This window comes from Stenella coeruleoalba (assembly GCF_951394435.1).
Source record: "Stenella coeruleoalba genome assembly, chromosome: 11".
Taxonomy (NCBI): Eukaryota; Metazoa; Chordata; class Mammalia; order Artiodactyla; family Delphinidae; genus Stenella; species Stenella coeruleoalba.
The window spans coordinates 97,418,345-97,441,261 of NC_137157.1; the positions used below are offsets into that span (position 1 = coordinate 97,418,345).

The window sequence follows — 22,917 nt, forward strand, 5'->3', positions numbered from 1 at the left end:
AGACAATAGAAAGACCACTGCCTACGTGTAAGAACCATGCCCTAGGGTAAGGGCCACTCTAAACCCACTCTAACAAAGCCCGAAAGCAAGTCTCAACAACATCAAAATAAGCTTCCAGTATATTAACGGTCAGAACAAAATTCAACATTCTTTAAAGGAAAACAATATAAACCAGATGCTTTACAAGGATTCATTCACAATGTCGAGGATATTATCATGAATTACTGGACATGTGAAGAAGCAGAAAAATGTGACCCATTAAAACACAAGTCAATAGAAACCCACCAGAAGATGACTCAGATGTAGTCATTCAAACACTAGGACTTTAAAATGGCTATTATAAAAATGTCCAAGAATTTAAAGAAAGAGATGGACATAATGAATGTAGAGATGGTGAAATCTCAAGGAAAAACTAGAAACTCTAAAAAAGAACCAAATGGGAAATCTAGAATTGAAATTTATAGTATCTGAAATTAAAGATTTACTGGGTGGACTTAATAGCAAATTGGCAACTTCAGACAAAAAGGTCATAAATTTCCAGACATATCAATAGAAATTATCCAATGTGAAGAAAAAAGAGAAAAAAATGATTTTTAAAAACCATTTTCTTGAGCTGCAATCTCTTCTTCCCTTATTCATTTCCTTTCATGCATCTCTTTCATTTCTCTCTCTTTCCTTTTAATTTCCAGCTCAGCAATGTGTTTTATGGTCTGTTTGTATACTGCTTCTTTGAACAGCTTGAGATCATCCTCCTCCACATTTGTAGGTTTTCCTTCTTTCTTTAATTGCCCTTTTTAATCTTTCACAGTGTGTTCCAGGTATTATTTCCCTGCCTGAATTACATCCAGGGCCCTCGTCTTTTGTTCCTGGTCCAGTAGCAACTTGTAAACATTGTCCACAGCTTCAAAAGGGTTTTGTGCTCCATCAGCATCACCCTCTTTTTTCTCAGGATGCTCCAATATGAATAACTGCTGAAACTACTTTCTTATTTCTTCATCTGTCACTTCAGGATCTATCTGAAGAACATCAGGGTTCAAGTTGAAGTAGGAGGAACCAGGACAGGTCAATCTTTCAATCTCACTTTTGGACTTTAGAACGGAATCTCTCTTCTTTATTTGTTTCACCTCACAGTAGAAGGTCATAAATGCTTCCTCTGTGCTGCCCCCTCCACCCCAAGCCTGCTCACTCCTACAGCCACCATTTCCCCAACTCGTTCACCACGTGACTCTTCCTCTTCTTTTCTATTATGTGCATTTAATGCTATACATTTCCCTCTTAGCACTGCTTTCACTGTATCTCATAAATTTTGATGAATTCTATTTTCAATTCAATTTAGTTCAAAGCATTTTAAAATTTCTCTTGAGATTTCTTCTTTGATCCTTGTGTTATCTGGAACTATGTTGTTTAATCTCCATGTATTTAGGGATTTTCCAGCTATCTTTTTATTTTAATTCCACTGTGATCTAAGAGTATGTATTGTAAGATTTCTAGTCTTCTAAATTTGTGAAGGTGAGTTTAATGTCCCAGAATGTGGTCTACCTGGTGAACGTCCTACACAAGCTTGAAAAGAATGTGTATTCTGCTGTTGTTAGATGAAGTATCCTATAGATGTCAATTATATCCAGTTGATTGATGGTGTTTTTGAGTTCAACTATGTACTGACTGATTGTCTGCCTGGTAGATCTGTTCAGTATATGCAGAGGGGCACCAAAGTCTGCAAGTGTAATAGCGCATTAATCTATTTGTCCTTGCAGTTCTATCAGTTTTTGCCTCATGTGGTTTGACACTCTGTTGTCAGTTGCATACACATTAAGCATTGTTATATCTTCTTGGAGAGAAGAGACCTGGTGTGGTTATATTAATACCAGACAAGGAAGACTTCCAAACAAGGAGTATTATCAGAGATGAAGTATAAATTTTATAACAACAAAAGGGTCAATCAGTCAGGAAGGCATAACTATCTTACATGTATGTGAACCTTAGAGCTTCAAAATACATGAAGCAAAAACTGTCATAACTAAAGATAAATAGGCAAATCTACAATCCTGGAGAGAATAAGTGATAAAACAATTGGAACAAAAAGTTAGTACATGCGTAAGTTTTCTCTTGCTGCATAAAAAATTTTCACAAAGAGGTGGCTTAAAACAACATAGTTTTGTAGGTCACAAGCCAGGGTGGTCTTAAATGGGTTCTCTCCCAAGTGTCTCACAAGGCCAAAATCAAGGTGTCAGCTACTCTGGGCTCTGTAGCCTCTGGGAAAAGTCACTTCTAGGGTCGTTCAGATTGTTGGCATAATTCAGTTACTTGAAGCTGTAGGACTGAGGTCCCTGTTTCTTTGCTGGCTGTTAATCAAGGCCACTCTCAGCAACTAGAAGCTACCTGCTTCCCTTGCCACCTGGGCCCCTCCATCTTCAAAGCCAGCACCTCTTCCTCACACTTGAAATCTCTCTGACTTCCTCTTCCGCTACTAGCCAGGGAAAACTGTCTGATTCTAAAGAGTTCATGTAAATGGAGCACATCCACTGGGATAGCCTCCCTAATCTTTTTTTTTTTTTTTTTTTTTTTTTGCGGTACGCGGGCCTCTCACTGCCGCGGCCTCTCCCGTTGCGGAGCACAGGCTCCGGACGTGCAGGCTCAGCGGCCATGGCTCATGGGCCCAGCCGCTCCGCGGCATGTGGGATCCTCCCGGACCAGGGCATGAACCCGTGTCCCCTACATCGGCAGGCAGACTCTCAACCACTGTGCCACCAGGGAAGCCCAGCCTCCCTAATCTTGAGGTCAACTGATAAGTCATTTTAAACGTGTAGGGGAAGAAAAATACCTTTCCCCTAGCCTTCTAAGTTCTGGGGTTACTATAATAAAATACAGATTAAGAAGAGAAAAACAAACTAAACTTTATTTCATGTATAGCTCTTGGGAGAGATAACCAGAGAAATGAGTAATCCTCAAGGAATGGGCTTAGAATTCAGGCTTAAATATCATGGTCTTCAGCTAAAAACAGAGAAAGAAGGGTGTGGGGGAGGCCAGTTATGGGAGTGATCAGGAAAAGTAAGGTAAATAAAAGTAAGACTAGTTATGCAGACTTAAGCTGGTACCTCATCCATTGATAAGAGTCTCTTGTGATTTATAGTCATCCTTCTCTTCCAGGTACAGAGAAGGAGAAACTCTTACAAACGGAGATTTCCTTTGTAAATGTAAACTCCTCCTGTAAAAGGGTAACTTCTACTTTAGTTTCAGAGCTTCTCCTGTGTCTTCTGTTTCTCAAAATAATCAGTTCAAAATAATCCTTAGGACAAGGAGGCGTATTCTGGGGCGCCATATTTTGGTCTCTTCTACAATTGCATCTCTAAAAGCCTCTTTGTCACGTAACGTAATTTAATCATGGGAGTAACACCAGGGAGTGGAGGTCATAGGGCCCCTCTATGCGTCTTTCTTCCCATCCCAGTAATCATGATATGGCAGATCTGAATAACACAATCAACATGACCTAATTGGCATTTATAGGACCCTCGCTCCTAAAGTTAATTATAAGATCTAGCTATTCCACTTCTAGGTACCACCCGAGAAAAATGAAACCTTCTGTCCATAAAAAGATTTTTATATGAATATTCACGATATTGTATAATTAACAAAGTAAAAGATTTTAATGATGCCATTAAAGCGTATGCCTCCTCGTAATAAAAATAAAGGCAATTAGAAACTCCAGGAAATTTCTCTTTTTCTGAAGTCTCTGGAGAAACATGAGAGAGCCAGAGAAGCTGTTAAATAAATGTTTGGAAGGATGCCCTGGTGCTCTCTTTCTGTTCTTCCTTCTCTGGAAGGTCTTAGCTACAGACTTCGGTCTAGCACTAGCCAGACGGGTATCACATTTCGTCCAAAGTTGGGATGGTGCACAACATCTTCAAGGCAGAAGAGAAGTGGTGAGAGAAGCATCCACAGGTGATGGGCAGATTCCACATGTGTGGTGGTGATGCCACTGGTGGTGGTGTGCGTGTGCGTGTGCTTCTGTGTGATGGGAGGAATGGACTTTGTTATTGGAACCGAGCAGGACCCTGCAGGGCCCTCCCCAGTGCCAAAGTCACTCCATGTCCCATTTCTTGTTTGTATAAAAAGGCTTTGGTCTCCTAGGCCTTCCTTGAGTTCCCAAGAGCAGATTCAAGCAGTTACTAATTAGGGAAGTGAGGCAATGCAGGAACAAAGGAAAAGCAGTTAAGCAAGAAAAGTAATGAGAGCTTAAGCAATAGTTCAGTGATAAAACAGAGTCCTAGTTCCCCTCAAGGGATGTACGTAACCATCTGACACAGATCTTTGAGTTGTTCTGCAAAAATTGAGACCACCACCCAGGTGGAAGATGGTGACTACATGCTGACCACAAGCACACAGACCCCAGACTAGTTGGAACCAGAAGTTTAATGATTAAGATTCTCAAAACACCACCAAAAACAACCAATCAGAAGAGAGACCACAAGCTGCAACCCTCACCCAAAACGTTGCCTTTAAAAACCCTTTGCTGAAAACCATCAGGGAGTTTGGGTCTTTTGAGCATGCGTTGCCTCTTTTCCTTGCTCGGCCCTGCAATAAACGCTGTACTTTCCTTCACCACAACCTGGTGTCAGTAGATTGGCTTTGCTGCACGTTGATCGAGGAGACCCAAAGCCAGGTTCGGTAACACTATTTCCCCTATGGGTGGGAGGCAGCCTGGGCTATGGGATGCTTCTGGGACAGCTGTAACTACTGCTGTGATTTCTCTTAGCCATTTTTAATGTTGCCACAATGGGATTATTATTGGTGGGGGGAACGGGCACGGGGAGGGAGGGACATGTTTGCAAAATCTTAATTAGGGACTTTGCCATATATCTAGCTCTTTAGGAATCGGCTCCCCTCCACCCCTCTGGAGCTACAACCTGTAAATTTTCTCACCCCTTATGTGCCTAAGTAGGAGAAAATAGACACATAATTTTAATCGTGTGCCTGTGTGCCTATGATTGGTATCTCAGCTCGATTCTAAATCGAGCTGATTCATTCTGCAAGTGACAGCAGGGCTTTCAAACTGGTAGAGTAGCTCTTGGAAAAGCTCTGTGCTTCAGGGCTGAAGTGGGTCCTGGGAAAGAACTGAATTCTCCTCTCCTGTGTCCCTTCTCTCACTGCCCACAGCTGGAGATAAAGCCTTCCTGGTCCACTCTTCCCTAGTCTGGGCAGTTTGCAATCAGCTCACTTCCCTCCTAGTTCTTTGGGCTAGTTCTACCTTTCCAGGGAGCATAGCTTTTTTACCCTATTGCTCTGACGGGTTTTTCCAACTACCTCTGAGAAGACTAGGGACCCCATACAGATGCATTCGCGGCTGATTGTAAGGCTAGAAGGTGGACAACAGGCCAGCAGAGCCCCAGACCCTCTATCCCCCTCACCGCTTCCTGCCCCCATGGAGTATCTTGCTTTTATCTGTTTCATATATAAGCTGTCACAGAAGGGAGATATCTATTGAAGAAAGTATTAGGCGGTCCTCCCCGCAAAATATTGAAACCAATAATATTCTAATGTTTGAAGACGGTCTTCCTAGAATACTTGTGAAGAAAACCATACTTCCAGAAGCTTCTGCTTATCTCCAACCATACGTGTTTCTTTCCGTATTCAAAGAATTTTTACTTACTCTTGGGCATAAATACTTGATGCTTATCTGAGGACCAACTTTTGATTAGAGCTTTGTCATAGAAAGTACACGAATGTATATACATACCAGCAAAAAACTGTTTACAGTTTCAACCGAATGATGAACCCTGTCCTCGTACTCCAGGCTTGTCCTTCCGTTTTCAGTTTACCTGGTCCATGCTGGCATCAGTGTTTAAATACCGTCATGTTCTGGCAATGCTCTTTAAAATAGCTGTGACAGCTTTTTACAATTTAATTTTGTTGCTATTATTGTATTTATTAGTTTTATTATTATATAAGTCAAACATTACAGAAAGCTTATAAAATAAAGAGAAGCAAAATCAAACAAATACTTAAAACGCCTGTAATCCCAACACCTGGGGAGAAGCAGAGATGACATTTTGATTACCTCCTTCCAGTCCCTTTTAAAAACATTTTTAACAATAAAAATGGGATCATGTGAAGTTTTAACTTGCTTTTTTTTTTTATTTAGTGATATAGTTGAGTATTTTTCCATTTAGTACTCTTCAAAAACCTTATTCCGAATAGCAGGATGGAATTTTATCAGTCATTCATCCAAGCCTTGCTGGTTGGTAGTTACTTCCAATTTTCTACAACTATGAACAATGCAACAATAAACGTCTTTGAAGCAAAATTTAATTCTTTGCCTACATTCAAGATTATTTCCCTAAGGTAAATCCCTTGCAGTGTTATTTTCGTACATATTCCCAAAGCGCTCTTCATTTCATTTTATATACCACCGCCTCTCACCCTCCCAGCAGTATGGAGGATTACCATATCACTGATCTGTGCAGATTCTGTATAATAATAATTATTATTCAGAGAATAATAATAATTATTCTCTGTATAATAATAATAATTCTGTATAAAATATTATCGTTATTTACTAACATGATAGGCAGGAAATAGCTTATTGCCATTTACACTTGTATTTCTTTGGTTACTAATTATACTGCCCTTTTTCATAGGTTTATAAGTCAAATATCTTTCTGCTTTTTGGATATTTCCACTTGGACGTTCCCCAGGCACCTCCAGTTGATACACCCAAAAGTTAACTCAGGGCTTCCCTGGTGGCGCAGTGGTTGAGAGTCCGCCTGCCGATGCAGGGGACGCGGGTTCGTGCCCCGGTCCGGGAAGATCCCACCTGCCGCGGAGCAGCTGGGCCCGTGAGCCATGGCCGCTGAGCCTGCGCGTCCGGAGCCTGTGCTCCGCAGCGGGAGAGGCCACCACAGTGAGAGGCCCGCGTACCACAAAAAAAAAATAAAATAAAAATAAAGAGCTTTCACACATTTACAAAAAAAGGCTGAAAAATTTTCAGCTTTCCTTGAAAAGCTGAAGATCTGGTATCATTGACCGACTTCCCCATCCGGAAATACTCTTCTGGAGGGAGCTGGCGAGGAGCTGGGAGCTGCCCATATTCCCCACAGTCCTTTTGTCCTTTTAGTAAAGGATAATTGTGAAGCAAGGGTAACAGTCATGACTCTCCGGCAGATATAAAAATGAACACATTAAAGATTGTGTTTAATTCATTCCTGAGGAGAATGGTGAGGTGTTACAACCAGTACAAAGGAGAATCCAAAGCTCAGGAATCTTGAAAAGAACAAAACAAAAACAAACTCAGGAATCTTGAAATAAACATGCCATTGGAGGCAAAACTGGGGGAGACAGGTCAGCTGAAACTCCATGGTAGAACTTACATGTATATAGACAAGAATTACTTTGCATTGATAAACAGAAGATTGCCTGTCATTATCAGTAAACAACGACGTCATAATCATCAGTGATTGCAGCCCTCCAACAGTGAGCTGGTGAGCCCCGAGGAAACTCAGGATGAGAAAACGCAGGATACTCGCCCCAGATAGCTGAGGTGCATATCAAAGGAATGATCTCAGTGAGCCCAGACTCTTGCATCTTCCCAGACATAGAAAAGCGCTAAATTCCTTAACTTGAAATGTCTAGTTTTCTTTTATTAACAGTAACCTTTTGTTCCTACGACTTGCCCTTTGTTGCAGAACTCCCGTATATCCTCGCTCTCCCCTGCCTTCTTGGAGCAGTTTTCTCAGGGTTACTTGAGATGCTGCCTCCTGGACTTGAAGCCCGAAAAATTCCCACCAAATAAAACGTAACTCCCAACTTTTAGGTTGTTGAGTATATTTTTTTAGTCAACAGCATTGTTATTGGTTATCTACAGCTTACAGAGTTGTAAAGCATCTCCCTAGAATCAAAATCAGCTAACCTGGACCTCATCCAGTCTAGACTCCAGGCAATGCAGTTTTCCACGGAAGCACAAATTTTCCCCTATGCTTCTGTTTCCCATTGTCCTATTTACGGACTGCCTGGACTCAGAAGCGTTTGTCCACCCGGATCCTACAGAGCTGTCATTTCTCTCGTTTTTACTCAGTTCCTTCAATTATAAAATGTACAGATTGGCATAGATAATCTCTAAATTACCTTACAGCTCTTTAATTCAAATATCTTCTTTTTTCATCCACGCCGCACAGCATGCGGGATCTTAGCTCCCCAACCAGGGATCGAACCCGCGCCCCCTGCATTGGCAGCGCAGAGTCTTAACCACTGGACCACCAGGGAAGTCCCGTAATTCAAATTTCTTAGGGCAGCTTCCACCCAACACTCCCAACACACATCATCTCCATAAATTATTCTTCTTTATTCACATGCTTATCAGTGAGGTGTAGCTACCCTCATTTGTGCTAAGGTGCTAATGGGTGATGTTTTATTAATATGATACTGTATCCTCTGCAACATGTATTTCTACAGCTTCAATTACCACCCAAACCATCATTTTTGTGAAAATACCTCACAACACTCAGCTCCAAACACCTGCTGCTTCAGACATCTAAAGTCAGCAAAGATCTTCACCCCATAAGACTGTACCCTTTTCCCCAATCCCCGCCCCCCCCGCCCCCCCTTGGCCCAGTCCCAGAGAGAGGACAGCCTCTGTTGGCAAACTGGGGATGAAAATAAGTGAAGGCTGAAAAAAGTAGCAACCACACTATCTTCCTGGACCCCAGCTGGGGGGCAGAGAAGAGAGTTAGGGTACCAAGCTAGAATTTGAATGATTACACAACACCGGGCGTCCTGATGACCAAATAGAGGCTATTATATCTTGGGCTTTTATTACAAAATTGAAATGATTATTGCCTGAACAAGACCAGAACAATCTGGGGTCAGATGGAGTTTTCACCTAAGAATAAGGAAAGAATCTCCCCACCCCATTCATTCATCGATTCATTCACTCAGCAAATATTTATAGAGTGCCGAGTAGGTGCCTAGGCCTGTCTTCAACTCTGCTTTCCATTCCTTCTACCTCCCAGGCTCCCCACAGCCTTCCAGAATTACATCACTGTGTCTGAGGCGTGAGATAGATGGGCTCCAGCCTAGGCATTTACAACTGGCCTCCTGTTTACATTTCCTGAAGAAGGAGGCAGGTGGGCTCTAGGCTAGATAGTTACAACCAGCCTCCTGTTTGTACTTCGAGATGGAAATAACAACAGGAATGGGGTAAATAGCTGGACTTTGTCTCCTGTGGACACTTTAAGATAGCAGTCGTGGCAGGGACAGAGAGGGGCTAAAACCTTGCTTGAGCAAAAGATCAAGAGGTCTCGTATTTCCCATCCTTGGGGCAAGGGAGACACTGCACATGCGCAGAAAGGCTCCTTAGGGGTCAAAAAGGCTCCTCCCCAGAATAGGTGGTGACAAGCCTCCCCCCACCTCCCCATAGGCCTCCGGGCTGGCATCCATCACGAAAAAAGTTGCGCAGGCATGTTGAGGAGTGCCCTAGGGCAGGTCAGGCGTGGAAAAGAAATGAGATTATTGGCCAAAGGTAAACAAAGACCCGGAAGAACTGCCCTGTATAAAGGACGTAACCGTCTCTTTACTGCGTTCCTCGTCATTAGGGAGGATGCCCACACCCTTCCTCTCTGGTGTGTATCTCTGCTTTGCTCTGTCTTAACTAAAGAAACTGTTTCTCCGTGAGCTCTCCCACATGTTGTGCTGTGTCTCTAATAATAAACTTTGTACTTGTTTTTACAGTTTTTGCCTCCTTGAAACAAGCTTGCTTTCAAGCAGGGGTAAGAGTCAGGGAACCTTTGCTTCTAGCCTCTAGCCCTTGCTGGTCTAGTGGCTAGGATTCCGGGTTTTCATCCAGGCTATCCAGGTTCGATTCCTCAGCAGGGAGCTAAGATCTTGCTTCAAGCCACCACTCACTGCTGTCTCTCCGAGATCATGAGCATGTCTTTCTCCTGAGTGTCCTTAAGTCAGAACCAGCTCAGCTACTTACTAATGGGATAAGTTACCTTCATTAAGCTGCTGTTGCCATCACTTTGAAAACAGGGATCCCTCCCTGCCTTAAGAAAGGCAGCTACTACTTATTAAGTCAGGAAATGAATGTATGGACTCAGTCACAGCATTGCTACTTAAATGATAACAGCTAACATTTACCTAGTATTCACTGTGTGCCAGGCTCAGCACTCAGCATCATCTCATTTAATTCCTCACCACAGTCCTCCGATGTAGGTGTTTGTAGGTATTATTATCATCACATCCATTTTACAGACAAGGAAATTGAGGCTGAGAAAGAGAGGTTAGGGATTTGTCTCCCAGCTAAGAGGTGGAGTTTTGCATAGAGCTTACCTGCTAAACCACTGGGCATCACCCCCAAGGTAAGGGCTAAACTCCTCTCTCCTTCCCCTCCCCCAACACACTGTAACCACCTGACTCTCACACCCCAGTGCATCTCTCAAGCCCCCAGTGCATCGCTCACGCTGTTCTCTTCACGCTCAGTGACAGCTCCCTCCTCACCCAAACACTCACACACCAGCTCACACCTGTCCCCTGGTGATCCCTCAAGACAGCTTTGGAAATCCATTTCTGGTGGTTTTCTTCTTCAAGCTCTCAGAGCCCTTCACAGGTATGCCATACACACTCCCACTCTAGAACTTCTATTTGTCCTTAGGATAAAGGTCAATGTGACCTTAGAGCTGAGGCAGGAGATAGATGGGCCCCAGGCTGAACAGCTGGAGTTTGTCCCCTGTGGACAGATACTCCAAGATGAAGAGGAGAAGCTAAGCCCCGCCTAGATAGAGACCACATAGTTCTCGTTCTCGAGGTCAAGGAGACCTTCCCGACTATACATGCGCAGAAAGCCTTCCTGGAGGTCGAAAAGGGAGTGATGTCACCCGACCCATAGGCCTCTTCGCTAGAATCCATCTTGGCTAAGAGATATGCTCGCATACACGGGAGACCCTGAGATAAACCAAATACGGACTCAGAACCAGGCAAAGCAAGATGATTGGCCAAAGGGCACCTGGAAGAAATGCCCCATATGAACGATTCAAACTACCACGTGGGCACGACTCTCTCTCTGAGCCCACCCGTGTGTCTATCCACACATACTCTTTTTTCCTCCTAATCAACACTTTACTTGTTTCGCTACTTTCTGTTTCTTTGTGGAAATTCGTTTTCTGCAAAGCTGTACAGGCAGGGCCTTGTCACTGGCCCCTGGTCTCATGAATAGGATTCAGTGTTCTCGCTGCCGCAGACTGACTTCAGTCTCTGGCTGGGAACCGAAATCCTGCTACAAGCTGCTGCAGGCCAAGGCCACCGGAGATCAGAGTCAAGCAAAGCCAAGGGAGATACACAGGAGGGCCCAGGAAGACAGGAACTTAGAATCTGGACTAGGAACTTAGAGTAGGATCACAGGATAAATACATGTAAGTAAAGTATAAATGACAATGTCATGATAAGAGGGGCGGTTGAAATCAGCTTTGATGATCAGGTCATATGCACCTTGAATCCAGAGAACATGGGCCACAAATGCACCCCTAGGAGAGCAGGAATTGAAGTCCCTGTAGGAAGAGCCCCTATAGATGGACACTCAACTCATCCCTCCTCGCCGTGGAAAGAATCACCCTGGACATGTGTATCCCAGATCTTGCGCCCAGGACACATCCCTGGTCCCATGCGATCTCCATGCGCTAAGAAGGGAACTCCTAAAAGCTTGGGACGGTACAATTGTTTCCTAAGTCGGAAAAGGTCTTCAACCTCCAGACGACTTAAAATTAAATACACAGAACGAATTCAAATCTCGATTCATGTTTATGCTAAATTTGAGGATAACTGCACATATTTGCTATTGAAAGTATTTGTAATTTTAAAGAATTGAGCATTTTGGAGTCTGACAAATTTATCTTAAGATTCCAATTTCAAATGTGTACTTTATTAATTCAGACTTAGATTTTTAAGTTGAAAGGGATGAGAATTTTGCTAAGTTTGTAAATAGTATCATGATTGCCAGACTTGAAGGTTAATATCTATATAATTATTAGCTTCACTACAATTTTTTCAATATGTGGGAAGGCTTTGTATATTGGTCAGTTGCAAAACGTAGCCAAAAATGTATTAAATTTAAAACTGAGTTTAAAATAACTAAGAAAATTCAAGTAACTAAATTATAAGAAACCCTTAAAACTAATTGCTAAATTCACTAGCTTTATAAACAATTAGAATTGTGGGCTGAAATTTTAAAAGTTTAAAGGTTAGTTTTATTTATTGCTTCAATAAACTACATAATTTGAAAATTTCTCAACTGATAAACTGCCCTTTGGGAAACTGAAAAATCTAACGATGATTACTGTTTATATGTCTGTTTCCTGCCACTAAACAATGAATTCATTGAGTAGAAAGCAACTTCTTCCTTATAGCCCCGTCAGCTGGCACAAGAAAGGCCAGAAGAGTAGGCCACCCATGGTAAGTACACCAGCAGTGAATGTTTATGGCTCACTAAATGCCAGTGTGAAGTCAAATCAGGCTACACGTTGGATCTGTTTCTTTTACTTGAACCTTTGCTCTCCGCAGCTTCTGTTCACTAAAAGGATACTGTCTCTACATAACGGCCTGCCTTGGGGAACCCTGCTCCTCTGCCTGAATGTTAAACCAAAGTGCCTTTGTTTAGGGAAACATCCGGACCTGTCTACCTGTGGATGGCTGCAAGAAAGAAGAAATTAACACATTCCCTCCAAGAGGGGGGCCATTCCAGGGTATATTTGCAAAACTTATGACCTTTTTACTTTACTTCCTCATCTCCTCCCCCTCTCTGTGCTATAAAAGAAACTGGCACCCAAACCCCGATAGGATGGTTTTTGGGAGACACTAGTCTGCCATCTTCTGGGTCTGCTGGCTTTCCGAATAAAGTCGTATTCCTTGCCTCCACACCTTGTCTCCAATTCACAGGCCTGTTGTGTGGCGAGCAGAGAGAGCTTAGACTTAGTAACACCAGGACTGTGATGTGTGCTTTACTCACAGGATTTCACGGGATCCTCACCGCAACCTGTGACGACCTGAAAAAGTTAAATCAAGGTCAATTCACAAAGCCAGGGAGTGTTGGAGCCAGGGCTGAATCCGGGCTCCCTGACTTCAGGGCTGCATCTTCCCTTAACTTCTCTGTTACTAGTTGAATGGATGAAATTCTTTAACGGTGGGACTTCTGACAATCGTTTGAGCTGAGGAAATCACATGCGTGTGCTGGAGACATGGGTGTGATTGTCCCGTGTGAACAAGCGACCAGGACAGCGACAGCGGATCTTGGAAGAGCTTCCTGGGACCGAGCTGAGGAACCGAAAAAGCTGAGTTTTCTTGAAAAGACAGAGAACGTGGAGCTTCTGGAAGGCAGGAGATAAGGGGAGGGATGGAGAAGAAAGCCACCTCATTTAGGGCTGGTTGACGTGAAGTGAAACCCCAAACAGCCCCCCACCGAAAGCTTGGTTATTGTGCTAATTTGTGGCAAATGACGAACAGCAAGTCCACGTTTTAATTTACCAGCTAAGTTAGCGCTCAGAGATGGACAGATACGACGGTGGCCTTTTGCATTTTGAACCTCAAGCGTGTCCTCTATTGAAGAGTGTGCCGTTGGGGAGAGAATCAGACGTAAAGAGGGAAGGCTGGCTGGACGACGGGGTGCCCTGGGCCCGACGGAAAAGCCAACAGGGCCGTGTGTTGCACAGCCGGTAGCAAGTCAGGGGAATACCACACTCTGCTCAAATGGTGTTTCAGGCGTTTACCATGGTTCACCATTAAAACATGGTCACCTTCCTACCGTACAGCACGGGGAACTCTACTCAATACTCTGTAATGGCCTATATGGGAAAAGAATCTAAACGAAGAGTGGATCTATGTGTATGTATAACTGATTCACTTCGCTGCACACCTGAAACTAACACAACATTGTAAGTCACCTATAGCCCAATAAGATTTAAAGTAAACAAATAATTTTTAAAAATTTTAAACAAAACCAAACCATGGTCACCTTGCCTAAACCCAGCTCCCAAGACACAATGGCAACACACCTTCAAAGATGTCCCCGGCAGGGGTCACAGTGGTCGTTCTCAGCAGGTGTGACACAGCCCCTGGAGGGCACCCTGGAAATCTGTGGGTGCAACCTTTATCACAATGATGGAAGGGGACTGTGGGCATTTAGTGGGGGTGGACATAGCACAGTAAGTCAGAACACACAAATCAAGACTTGAAACATCTCACGTGACTTAAAAACCCATTTATACTCACCTGAACTGCAAATTTAACTGTTTGACAGATATAAGGGATTTCTGGTACGGGGTTAATATATGTTGAGTTTTCTAAGAATGTGATTTACTATATAAATCTAGGGCAAATTAGATTTTGTTTTGTTCTGAACTTTACAAGAAGCTGCTCACTAATGCAGAAGCTGACCTCAGGAAGAGCAATGAAGCTCTCGGCAGTTAAGTGGCCAAGATAGACAGACCCTCTCTGCAGCCCTGACGTCAGGGAGCCTGGATTCAGCCTTCACCCCAACACTCCGTGGCTGTGTGAACTTGACCTTGATTTAACCCTTTTGGGTCATCACAGGTTGTGGTAAGGATTTCGTGAGATGGTGCGGGTAAAGCGCACATCACAGTCCTGGCATTTAGTGACCAATAAATATTAGCTGCTAGTGTATCATGCATGGGTGACCTACTCTTCTGGCCACATCAGGCCAGTGTACCTGTGTGCCTATGGTGACTGCCCACATGAAGGCAAGCAGTTGACCACTTCACCATGCCCTTCAGTGCAACTGTGCTCACATCATCACTGGAGTACATGTTATTTTATTATGGGTGTATTATTCTCCTTCAATGCCTTGTTTATATGAGATAAGGCATTATGTTTTGATTACATGTTAGATAGGTTATAATAATACAACTTTCATAAAAGAATAATTAATAAAGGATGTATTACAAAATATAAAAAGGGGGCATCGGGTGTGACAGGAAAGAACCATCTTGGGTAAATTATGGTTTTAGAGAAAGCAAGTATGCAACATCATGAGTTAGGACACAGACCGATGAGAAATAGCATTGCTAGAACACACAGATACTGTACATCACACAATTATCATGTTTTCAAATCAAATCCACCCATCTGTGTGCCTGCTGGCTGGCTTGTGGCTGGCAGAAGTATCCTCCAAACCAACAAGATATCTCTTAACTGAAGAAAAAAAGGGAAGCAGGGTTGGACTCCTTTCCCTAGAAGACTGATTCTCACATATTAGTGTGCGTGAGGAAAAACCGGCGTGTTTAAGGAAAATAAAACTCCCAGGCCCTTTCATCAGATTCTTTTTTTTTTTCAGATTCATCACGTAATATTGTTTTGTTTTTTTCCTCCAGTTTTACTGAGACTTAATTGACGTGCATCACTGTCTCTAGAGGTTCTGACTCAGCAGGTCTGGGGTGGGGCTCCACCGCTTGAATTAGTAACGGGAGTCACACTCCTGAGATGCAGCGTTTCTGCACATCAGTGCTTTTCACACCACTGTGCACAAAAATCTCCCAGGGACGTTTTAAAAATGCAGATCCTGATTCAACAGATCAGGATGGGCCTGCATTCCCGACCAGCTCCCAGGGGCTGCTGACGCTTCTGGTCCAGAAATCACACTTTTGTCCATCCGGGGACAAAAGGTTCTGGAGCACGCAGAGGGGGCAGGGAGAGAACGCACGTAGGCATTCACGTTCCGCACTCCGCAAGGCTGAGGCGGACATTACTGTAAAGGAACAGGGCTCTCACTGACCTTCCCACCCCACGGACTGAGGCGCTGCACTGCAGTCGGCTGCCATGACCAACCCTGGGCCGCCGAGGAAGGTGGTGCGTTAGCTTCACCACATACTGTCCTGAGGGACTTGCCGACACGGAACCAACTGTGCATCTGGATCTCGGCTGTGAGGCTGACAACTTATGCAAACAGTCCTAATTCCGAAGCGCTGGCACTCCTTCACACGGCAGGGGATCCCTGTGCACCCACGTGTCTGAAACCATCTAGAGGCTGTCCTAACCGCAGGCGGGCAGAGGCCTCGGCAAGTTCAGAGCGGGGCAGAGGACTATGGAATTATTGCAGGTAGTCGGAGGGTCCACGGCTACGGACAACGGTTTTCCATGTCCTATATTTTAAATGTGTGTAGAGATCATTAAGATAAACGTTTAAAAATACCCAAAGTGTGGATAAGTTCAGATTAGTTATGGGACGTTGTGTCTTTTCTCAATTAGCGTTTATTAAAAGGCATCATATATCACACGGGGCTTCACAATATTCTGACCTTAAAAAGCGGTTCTCATCTTCCGGAACATTCACAAGAAGTGGCCTGACAGAAGGACATTCAAATCTTCCAGGATTTCAGAGAATAAGATATATATGTGTCAGCATTAAATATATAAATTTAAAGAAAATAACGCTCAAATTCTAGATGGCTGAATCTCTCCCTCTGTAAATCAAGAAAGAAAATGTTGGCAAAGAATTTGATCTCAGAGGTTTTAATAGGGGCTCTTATGCACTATGTACAGGATTCTCTGCCAAAGGTGGCCTGGTCGCTAGTGACCCGAATGACACCAAAAAACAAGGGCAGCTCAGGGGCCACTAAACAGTGGCTGTCTTGGCCGGCTTCACATCTTCAATCTCAGAAGACAGCCAGCGGTACGTGCGGTGACGTCGCAGCACCTCGATGGCCTTGAGCTCCAGGGGCGTGGCCTGAATACCCAGGTCTTCCAAGCCGGGCAGGTGAGGCAGGGTCATGTCTGTGATGTGAACCTGTGAGCAAACAAGACGCGCAGAGAGCACTGAAAAGCGGCCAGGGACACGGAGTGCCGGCCTCGCAAACACTCCAACCCGCAAGCCGGCCTGAGTCCCGCTGCTGAGACTTCACTGGGTTCAAAGGATACGGGGCAGGGGCTATGCCCAGAACCACTGAAAGCAGACCACAGAAAAGGGCTTGTGGAGGGAAAGGCAAGTGTCAGCTCAAGGTCTATCCGCGAGTACAAAACACAGGCTCCGGTGAGGGTTAAACAGCAGTCAGTCTGGGCTGGAGCAGACAGGTCGCCACATCTGTGAGGCTCAGTAAAGAAACAGGGGCTGAGGCAAAACCAGCCCGTCCCGAGCATCCCCTGGGCCTGTTCTCCGAGCACAGCTTTCTGCCTCGGTTTTGCTGAATCGAGATTATTCCGCGACAATCCAAGAACCTTCGTCTCCAGCTCTACTCAACCTGGCTGACTAATGCTGACTATAGATCTAAAAATCCAAACCCACCTTGTTTGGAGGGAAGGAGGGTGAGCCCTGAGATTCCAGAGGCCCCGGCTCAGCCGCAAGCACCGAAGAGGCTCGGTCCACACCCAGAGCCGCGTGCACCCCCCTCCTCCCACCCGAGCACGTCTGCCATCCTTCCACCGAAGAGCCGTCAAGCTGCCTCCTCAGATCAAATCCCAAACCCAGCACCGGCTGCCCCGACGCTTCCTCAGCGACACATGTAAGAGGTGCATCCGTCAGACACGCGGAAGCGTCCTGGCCGCCAGTTCTCCCGCCCGATCTTTCCTGAACGCAGAAAGGACACCTTGGGATAACAGCTGCCTGCTCACATCTGTTCCCCAAGGACTGTGTTTCCATCTTGCTAACATTTTAGCTTTTAAGTTAACATTCAGAGGACACCCTGGCTGTTGCTTGTCGGTAAAAGGCCAAGAGATTTTCAAAGGGAGAGACGGCAGAGCGTGTGTATTTTATTTTGTGACCTCCCTAGAAACACTTCGACACAAACACTTCTACACACAGTGGGCAAACGATCAGTGAGGGAGACCGGCTTGGAGACAGCGAGATGGGAAGGGATCAGCGCATTGCAGGGGACGAGAGGCAGCGGGAGCTGGTCCAGAGGCTACGGAAGGAATGAGCTACCCTCCTGGATCAGAGTGGGTAGAGTGGAGATGACTATTTCCTCTACCCTTCTGGAAGTGGAGAATTTTCAATGCTATTATAAACATTTTCATAATAAAAAGCTGAATAAAAAGGTAGGAAGAGGGAGGTGAGATCGAGCATACAGTTGGTTTCCCATCAATACCTGCTGATGGGCCAGACCTGTGCTGTCCAACACAAATTTAATAAAACTCACATCTTATTTCTGCAGTCACACTAGCCATATTTCAGGCGTTCCACAGTCACTGTTGCTAATGGCTACTTTCTGAACACTAGAGATGACAGAACATTTCTACCACAGCAGGAAGGATGGGGCAGTACTGTTTAGATGGGTGAGGAAAGGAAGAAGTCATGGAGGATTTCCAGATTTTTGGCTTGAGCAACAGAGAGAACAGTAATATCATTAACTGAGCTGAGAGGGGCTAGGAGACAAGCGGGTTTGCCATTGTACTCTCGGACGAGCCGTGTTTCGGATAACTATTACACAGCTAAACAGATGTGAGGCCTGCCACTGGAGCTCACAGACAGCAGCCGGAGCCCGGGGCGAGATGAGGGTCGCTCAGAGAAAGAGCAAGGACAGGAAAGGGCTGAGGACAGAGCCCTGGGTCCCCACCGTCAGAGACCAGGGACGGAGGGTGAACCAGGGAGACCGAGTGAGCACGAGAAGCAAGAGAATGTGGAGAGCGCAAGTGGAAACCGGGGTTTCAAGAGGACAGGAGCGGCGCCTCTGACCAATGTGGCTCACAGATTAGGTGAGGGCAGGTCAGAGTGCTGACCGCTGGAGTGGGCGGCACAGAGGTCACAGGTGACCGGGAACAGGGCCAGGTTCGGGGAGACAAGGAAATAAAAGCCAGGAGTGGGTTAAAGCGAGAAGGAGGTAAGAAGCTGTCAACCACGGGTAGAGACAGCTCTTCTGAGGCGTCTGATGCACACGGACACAGACAAACAGGGCAGCGGCCAGACACGACGCGCCCAGGGAGGGACTTCGGCCTTTAAAAACACACAGAGCTAGCGTTAAGGCTTGTCTGTCTGTACGTGGATGGAGATGATCCAGCGGAGAAAGGAAAATTGAAAATGTCAAAGACAGGACCCCGGAGAGCCTGGGCGTGGTGCATTTTGTGCACGAGGACGGCAGACGAGCACGTGGCGCTGAGCCAGGCGAGCCCGGGAGCTGGCTCGACACTCACCCACCCATCTCCGCGGCTCTCTGCCCGGCATCTGCCCGGGCCAGCGTCCATCACCTCATACTCACCCGCTCCACTTTGTCCCTCGTGGTCCAGGGCTCAAACGGACTAATTTCAAAGAGTCGACCTAGCCATCTGGAGAGAGGAATGAACATGGCACGTGGTGAGCATCTCTGCTCGATGCTCAAGCCAAGCAAGCACGGGAGGCTGCCGGGGAGCCAGGAAGTCACCGCAGGTTTTTAAAGAAACGAACAAACATCCGAACCTCCTGGCCCCAGTGCCTGGGAGGTCGCCCCAGTGCCTGGGAGGTCGCCTCGCCTTCCACGCCAACAGCCGCATCACCTCCCAGTGGCTCTCCTAGGCGCCCACCAGAGGGACAGTGAATCGGAAAAGCTTACAGTACACCTGCCTCAGCAACAAGACAAACGCAAAAGATCCAACGCTCAGTGACACCTGTCACATTCAATCAAAGTTAAGCCCCAGACGTTCAAACAGGCTTCTGTCAAGGACACAGGGCGAGCCAGGTGGTATGCAAGATAGAAAGCGTGAGCTTAAAAGTAGGGGACCCGAGAGAACCAAAAAATCCAAAAGTAAGGAGATGCCTAAGATCTACGGTTCAAATGAGGAAGCCAAGAGAGAACCCGGACAAGAGGGGCCTCCCGCTTCCTCAGCACCATCTCTTCACCCTACTGAAACCCGGGGTCTCCTTATCTGCCACCTGAGTTCCGTCTCACGTGTCTTCAGGACAGGGAGGCCCCTAGGCATTCCTCGGGGCCCCCACAGAGGACTGGAGGCAGAGCTGGGAGCGTGTGCTTTGAGCAGCAACCATCCCTACGGCCAGGCCGGCTCTGCTCTTATCTGATTGTCCTAATGGGCCTTTAGGTCAAAAGTCATCAAACCCAGGGTTCCGCAGCTTTTTAAAAACCTGAAAAACATCATTCCAGAGGGAGGTATAAAAAAATGAAAAAGGAAGCTGAAGACTGGTCAGAATTTCTCCAGGAACATAGCAAGCCTCAGAACCTGTTCCAATGGCAAAAAAAAAGGCCACTTTGCTGGCTTACAAAAACGAAACAAAACACACCGCTTACAATCCTCTGCTCTGGTCCTACGCTAACAGATCACCTCCAGTCTGTATTTTCGGGTCCTCAGGGGCCACACCATGGGCATACGCAGCTCCAGGAGAAGCCTCAGCCGTAGGCACAACCACGAAAGCAGCTCCCTGCAAACTGGCTGATACTCCTCCACTGCCCCGAGGCCCCCACCACAAATGACCTCACCGCTAGCTCCAGTCGATGCCCTTTTGTCTTTATCTTACCTGACTTTTCTACAGCATTTCATTCCATAAACATAAACAAAAGGCCTACTGTGTGCCTAACACCGTTCTAGGTGCTGAAGACACAGATGTGAACAAAATAGCAAAGCTCCTCTCCTTAAACGGCATTCCCTCCTTAAAGCGCGCCCTTTCCTGTGGTGCCCAGGAGGCCAAAGTCTCTCCATTTCTCACTTGAGCCTCTGGTCACTCTCTTCTGGCCCCCCTGACAAACTGCTCTTGCTCCGCTGGTCCTTTAAACGGAGATACTCCTCAGCCCTGCTCTTCCACTCAGTCCCCACTCTGCCCCGCTCACCTCGGAGTCGCGCGAGTGTTAAATGAGATGAAGAAGGCAGCCTGAAAGACGGAACACTCCCAATAAACATTACCATCACACTGCCTTCTAACTGTCATCTCTCTGATACTTCTGTTAGGCCAGAAGCTTTTTTGAGGGTTTACTGTAACATCCTGAGTGCCTGGTACATTGCCTAAGACACAGTTGGCAACAAGAAATGTTTGTTGAATGACTGAATGACCAAACGAATGAAGAAGTGAGCTGCCATGTTGCTTCATCAGTCAATCTCTGGCAAACTGGATGTGAAAGTCTCCCTGACCAGGACCTCAGTGTGTGATCATTCTAAGATGCAAAACCTACAGAGGGGAGAAGTGAAGCAAGAAGCAGGAAGAGCAAATAAGGCAACTGCAGGAAGCGGCTGAATTGACCTGGCTCCTTTCCCCAACCCCGGAATCAGACTGCCTTAATGAAGGAGGGCCCCTTTCCCCTCCTGGGTGAGTGGATGAAACAGAGGGAAACTTGACTGCTCCTTCACATGACCTGCCAAGCAAGACACTGCCAATTAAACCCAGTGGCTTCTAACAGAAGAATCTGAAGACCTGCAGATTCAACCTTCCAACACAGTGTTTTTCTCACCCACAAATCAACACTCCCTTTCTCAGACTCCTCTGGCTCCTTCCTAGATGACTGTCAAGATAACAGAAGCACCTCCTGGTTAGAGATTCCCAGATTTCACCGCAATGGACGTACTCCCTCTAACCCCTGGGTGGGAGCATTACAAACGAAGTCTCTAGTTAGCTCTTTTCTAGAAGGCACAAAAAGTAGCGCTTTACTTACCGATAGACAAAATGTGGCAAAGGGTATGCCAGGAAGGGTCTGTGAGCCACGGCAAAGATGTACTGCACCAGGTCAAAGAGGACGTACCGACTGGGCCTACAAACAGAAAATTCACAGTTCTTCAGATTATTTGCTCCTCACAAACTTTCGTTCTTAGTTTTACAAAATAACATCTTTCTTATGAAAAAGGAAACACATACGCACTATAGGAAATACAGATTAGCACAAAGAAAAACCACCCACCAAAGATGAAGTTAATAAACTTAATATATAATAATAAACTTAACTTCTCATCTGCTTATATTTAAATTTAATTTATTTTAAAATTTCATTTATTTATTTTTATTTATTTATTTATTTTTTGGCTGCATTAGGTCTTCGTTGCTGCGTGTGGTCTTTCTCTAGTTGCAGCGAGCGGGGGCTACTCTTCATTGCAGTGCGCGGGCTTCTCATTGCAGTGGCTTCTCTTGTTGCAGAGCATGGGCTCTAGGTGTAGGCTTCAGTAGCTGTGGCACACGGGCTTAGTTGCTCCGCGGCATGTGGGATCTTCCTGGACCAGTGATCGAACCCGTGTCCCCTGCATTGGCAGGCGGATTCCTAACCACTGAGCCACCAGGGAAGTCCCTCATCCCCTTATACATTTTTTGCTTTTATAAATATAAGATCACACAGGTCATCATATTCTGTAATGTCTTTTTCATTTAACGTTAAATCCCAATCATCTTTCTGTGTCACTAAACATTCTAGTGCATGCTTTATGGTTGCCCGTATTGTATTGCAGGTAATCATAATTATTTTATCACCAATTCTCAGGTTTTGGATATTTAAGCTACTAAAAATATTTTTCTTTTTTAAAATAATGTTTTAATGAACATTCTTGTTGCAAATATTTCTATATATCCATAATTATGTATCTGTAATATATTCCAGAAATAGAACTAGCTCAAAGTATATTTTGACATTTTAAGGCTTTTATCAAACCTCTTCCAAAGAGGTTATATCAACTTAATAGAAAATGCTAGTAGTCCCCTCACCAAAAATGAGTTTAGTCATAAAAAAATGAGCAAACAAAATTTTGTCCATCTGCCAGGTAGAAAAAGGTACCTCAACATTTTAATTAGCATTACTTTAATATTAGAGATTAATTTTTTTCTTCATATATTTTTGGCCATTTACATTTATTGCTTTTCCTCCTGGAGTCTCTTTCTATAAAAATGGTTTGTAAAAATTTTTATATTTTAATGATATAGTTGGAAATGTCTTTTATTGTTTATATTACTGCCTTTTAATGTTTAATTGTCTTGTGGCATACAGAAGTTTAAACAGTTCATTTAATCAAAACTACTGACTTCTTTTACTTCACTGT

General features: G+C 45.0%; 1 protein-coding gene and 1 pseudogene across 2 annotated transcripts in view; both read right to left on the bottom strand.

The window, feature by feature from the left end:
* Positions 1-593: 593 nt before the first annotated feature.
* Positions 594-15,901, bottom strand: LOC307194437 (dnaJ homolog subfamily C member 8-like; annotated as a pseudogene). Its single transcript has 3 exons — positions 15,767-15,901; positions 14,248-14,264; positions 594-1,188 (listed from the first exon to the last, which is right to left on the bottom strand). The product of its transcript is annotated as a dnaJ homolog subfamily C member 8-like (transcript).
* Positions 15,902-16,235: 334 nt separating this feature from the next.
* NDUFA9 (NADH:ubiquinone oxidoreductase subunit A9) overlaps positions 16,236-22,917 on the bottom strand; it is a 30,588-nt gene continuing 23,906 nt past the window's right edge. The window contains exons 9-11 of the mRNA XM_079937651.1: positions 21,552-21,647; positions 19,179-19,245; positions 16,236-16,777 (exon numbers count right to left, since the gene is read on the bottom strand). Coding sequence (XP_079793777.1) covers positions 16,607-16,777; positions 19,179-19,245; positions 21,552-21,647 — 334 coding nt within the window. The 3' untranslated portion in view covers positions 16,236-16,606. The remainder of the gene's footprint in view (positions 16,778-19,178; positions 19,246-21,551; positions 21,648-22,917) is intronic.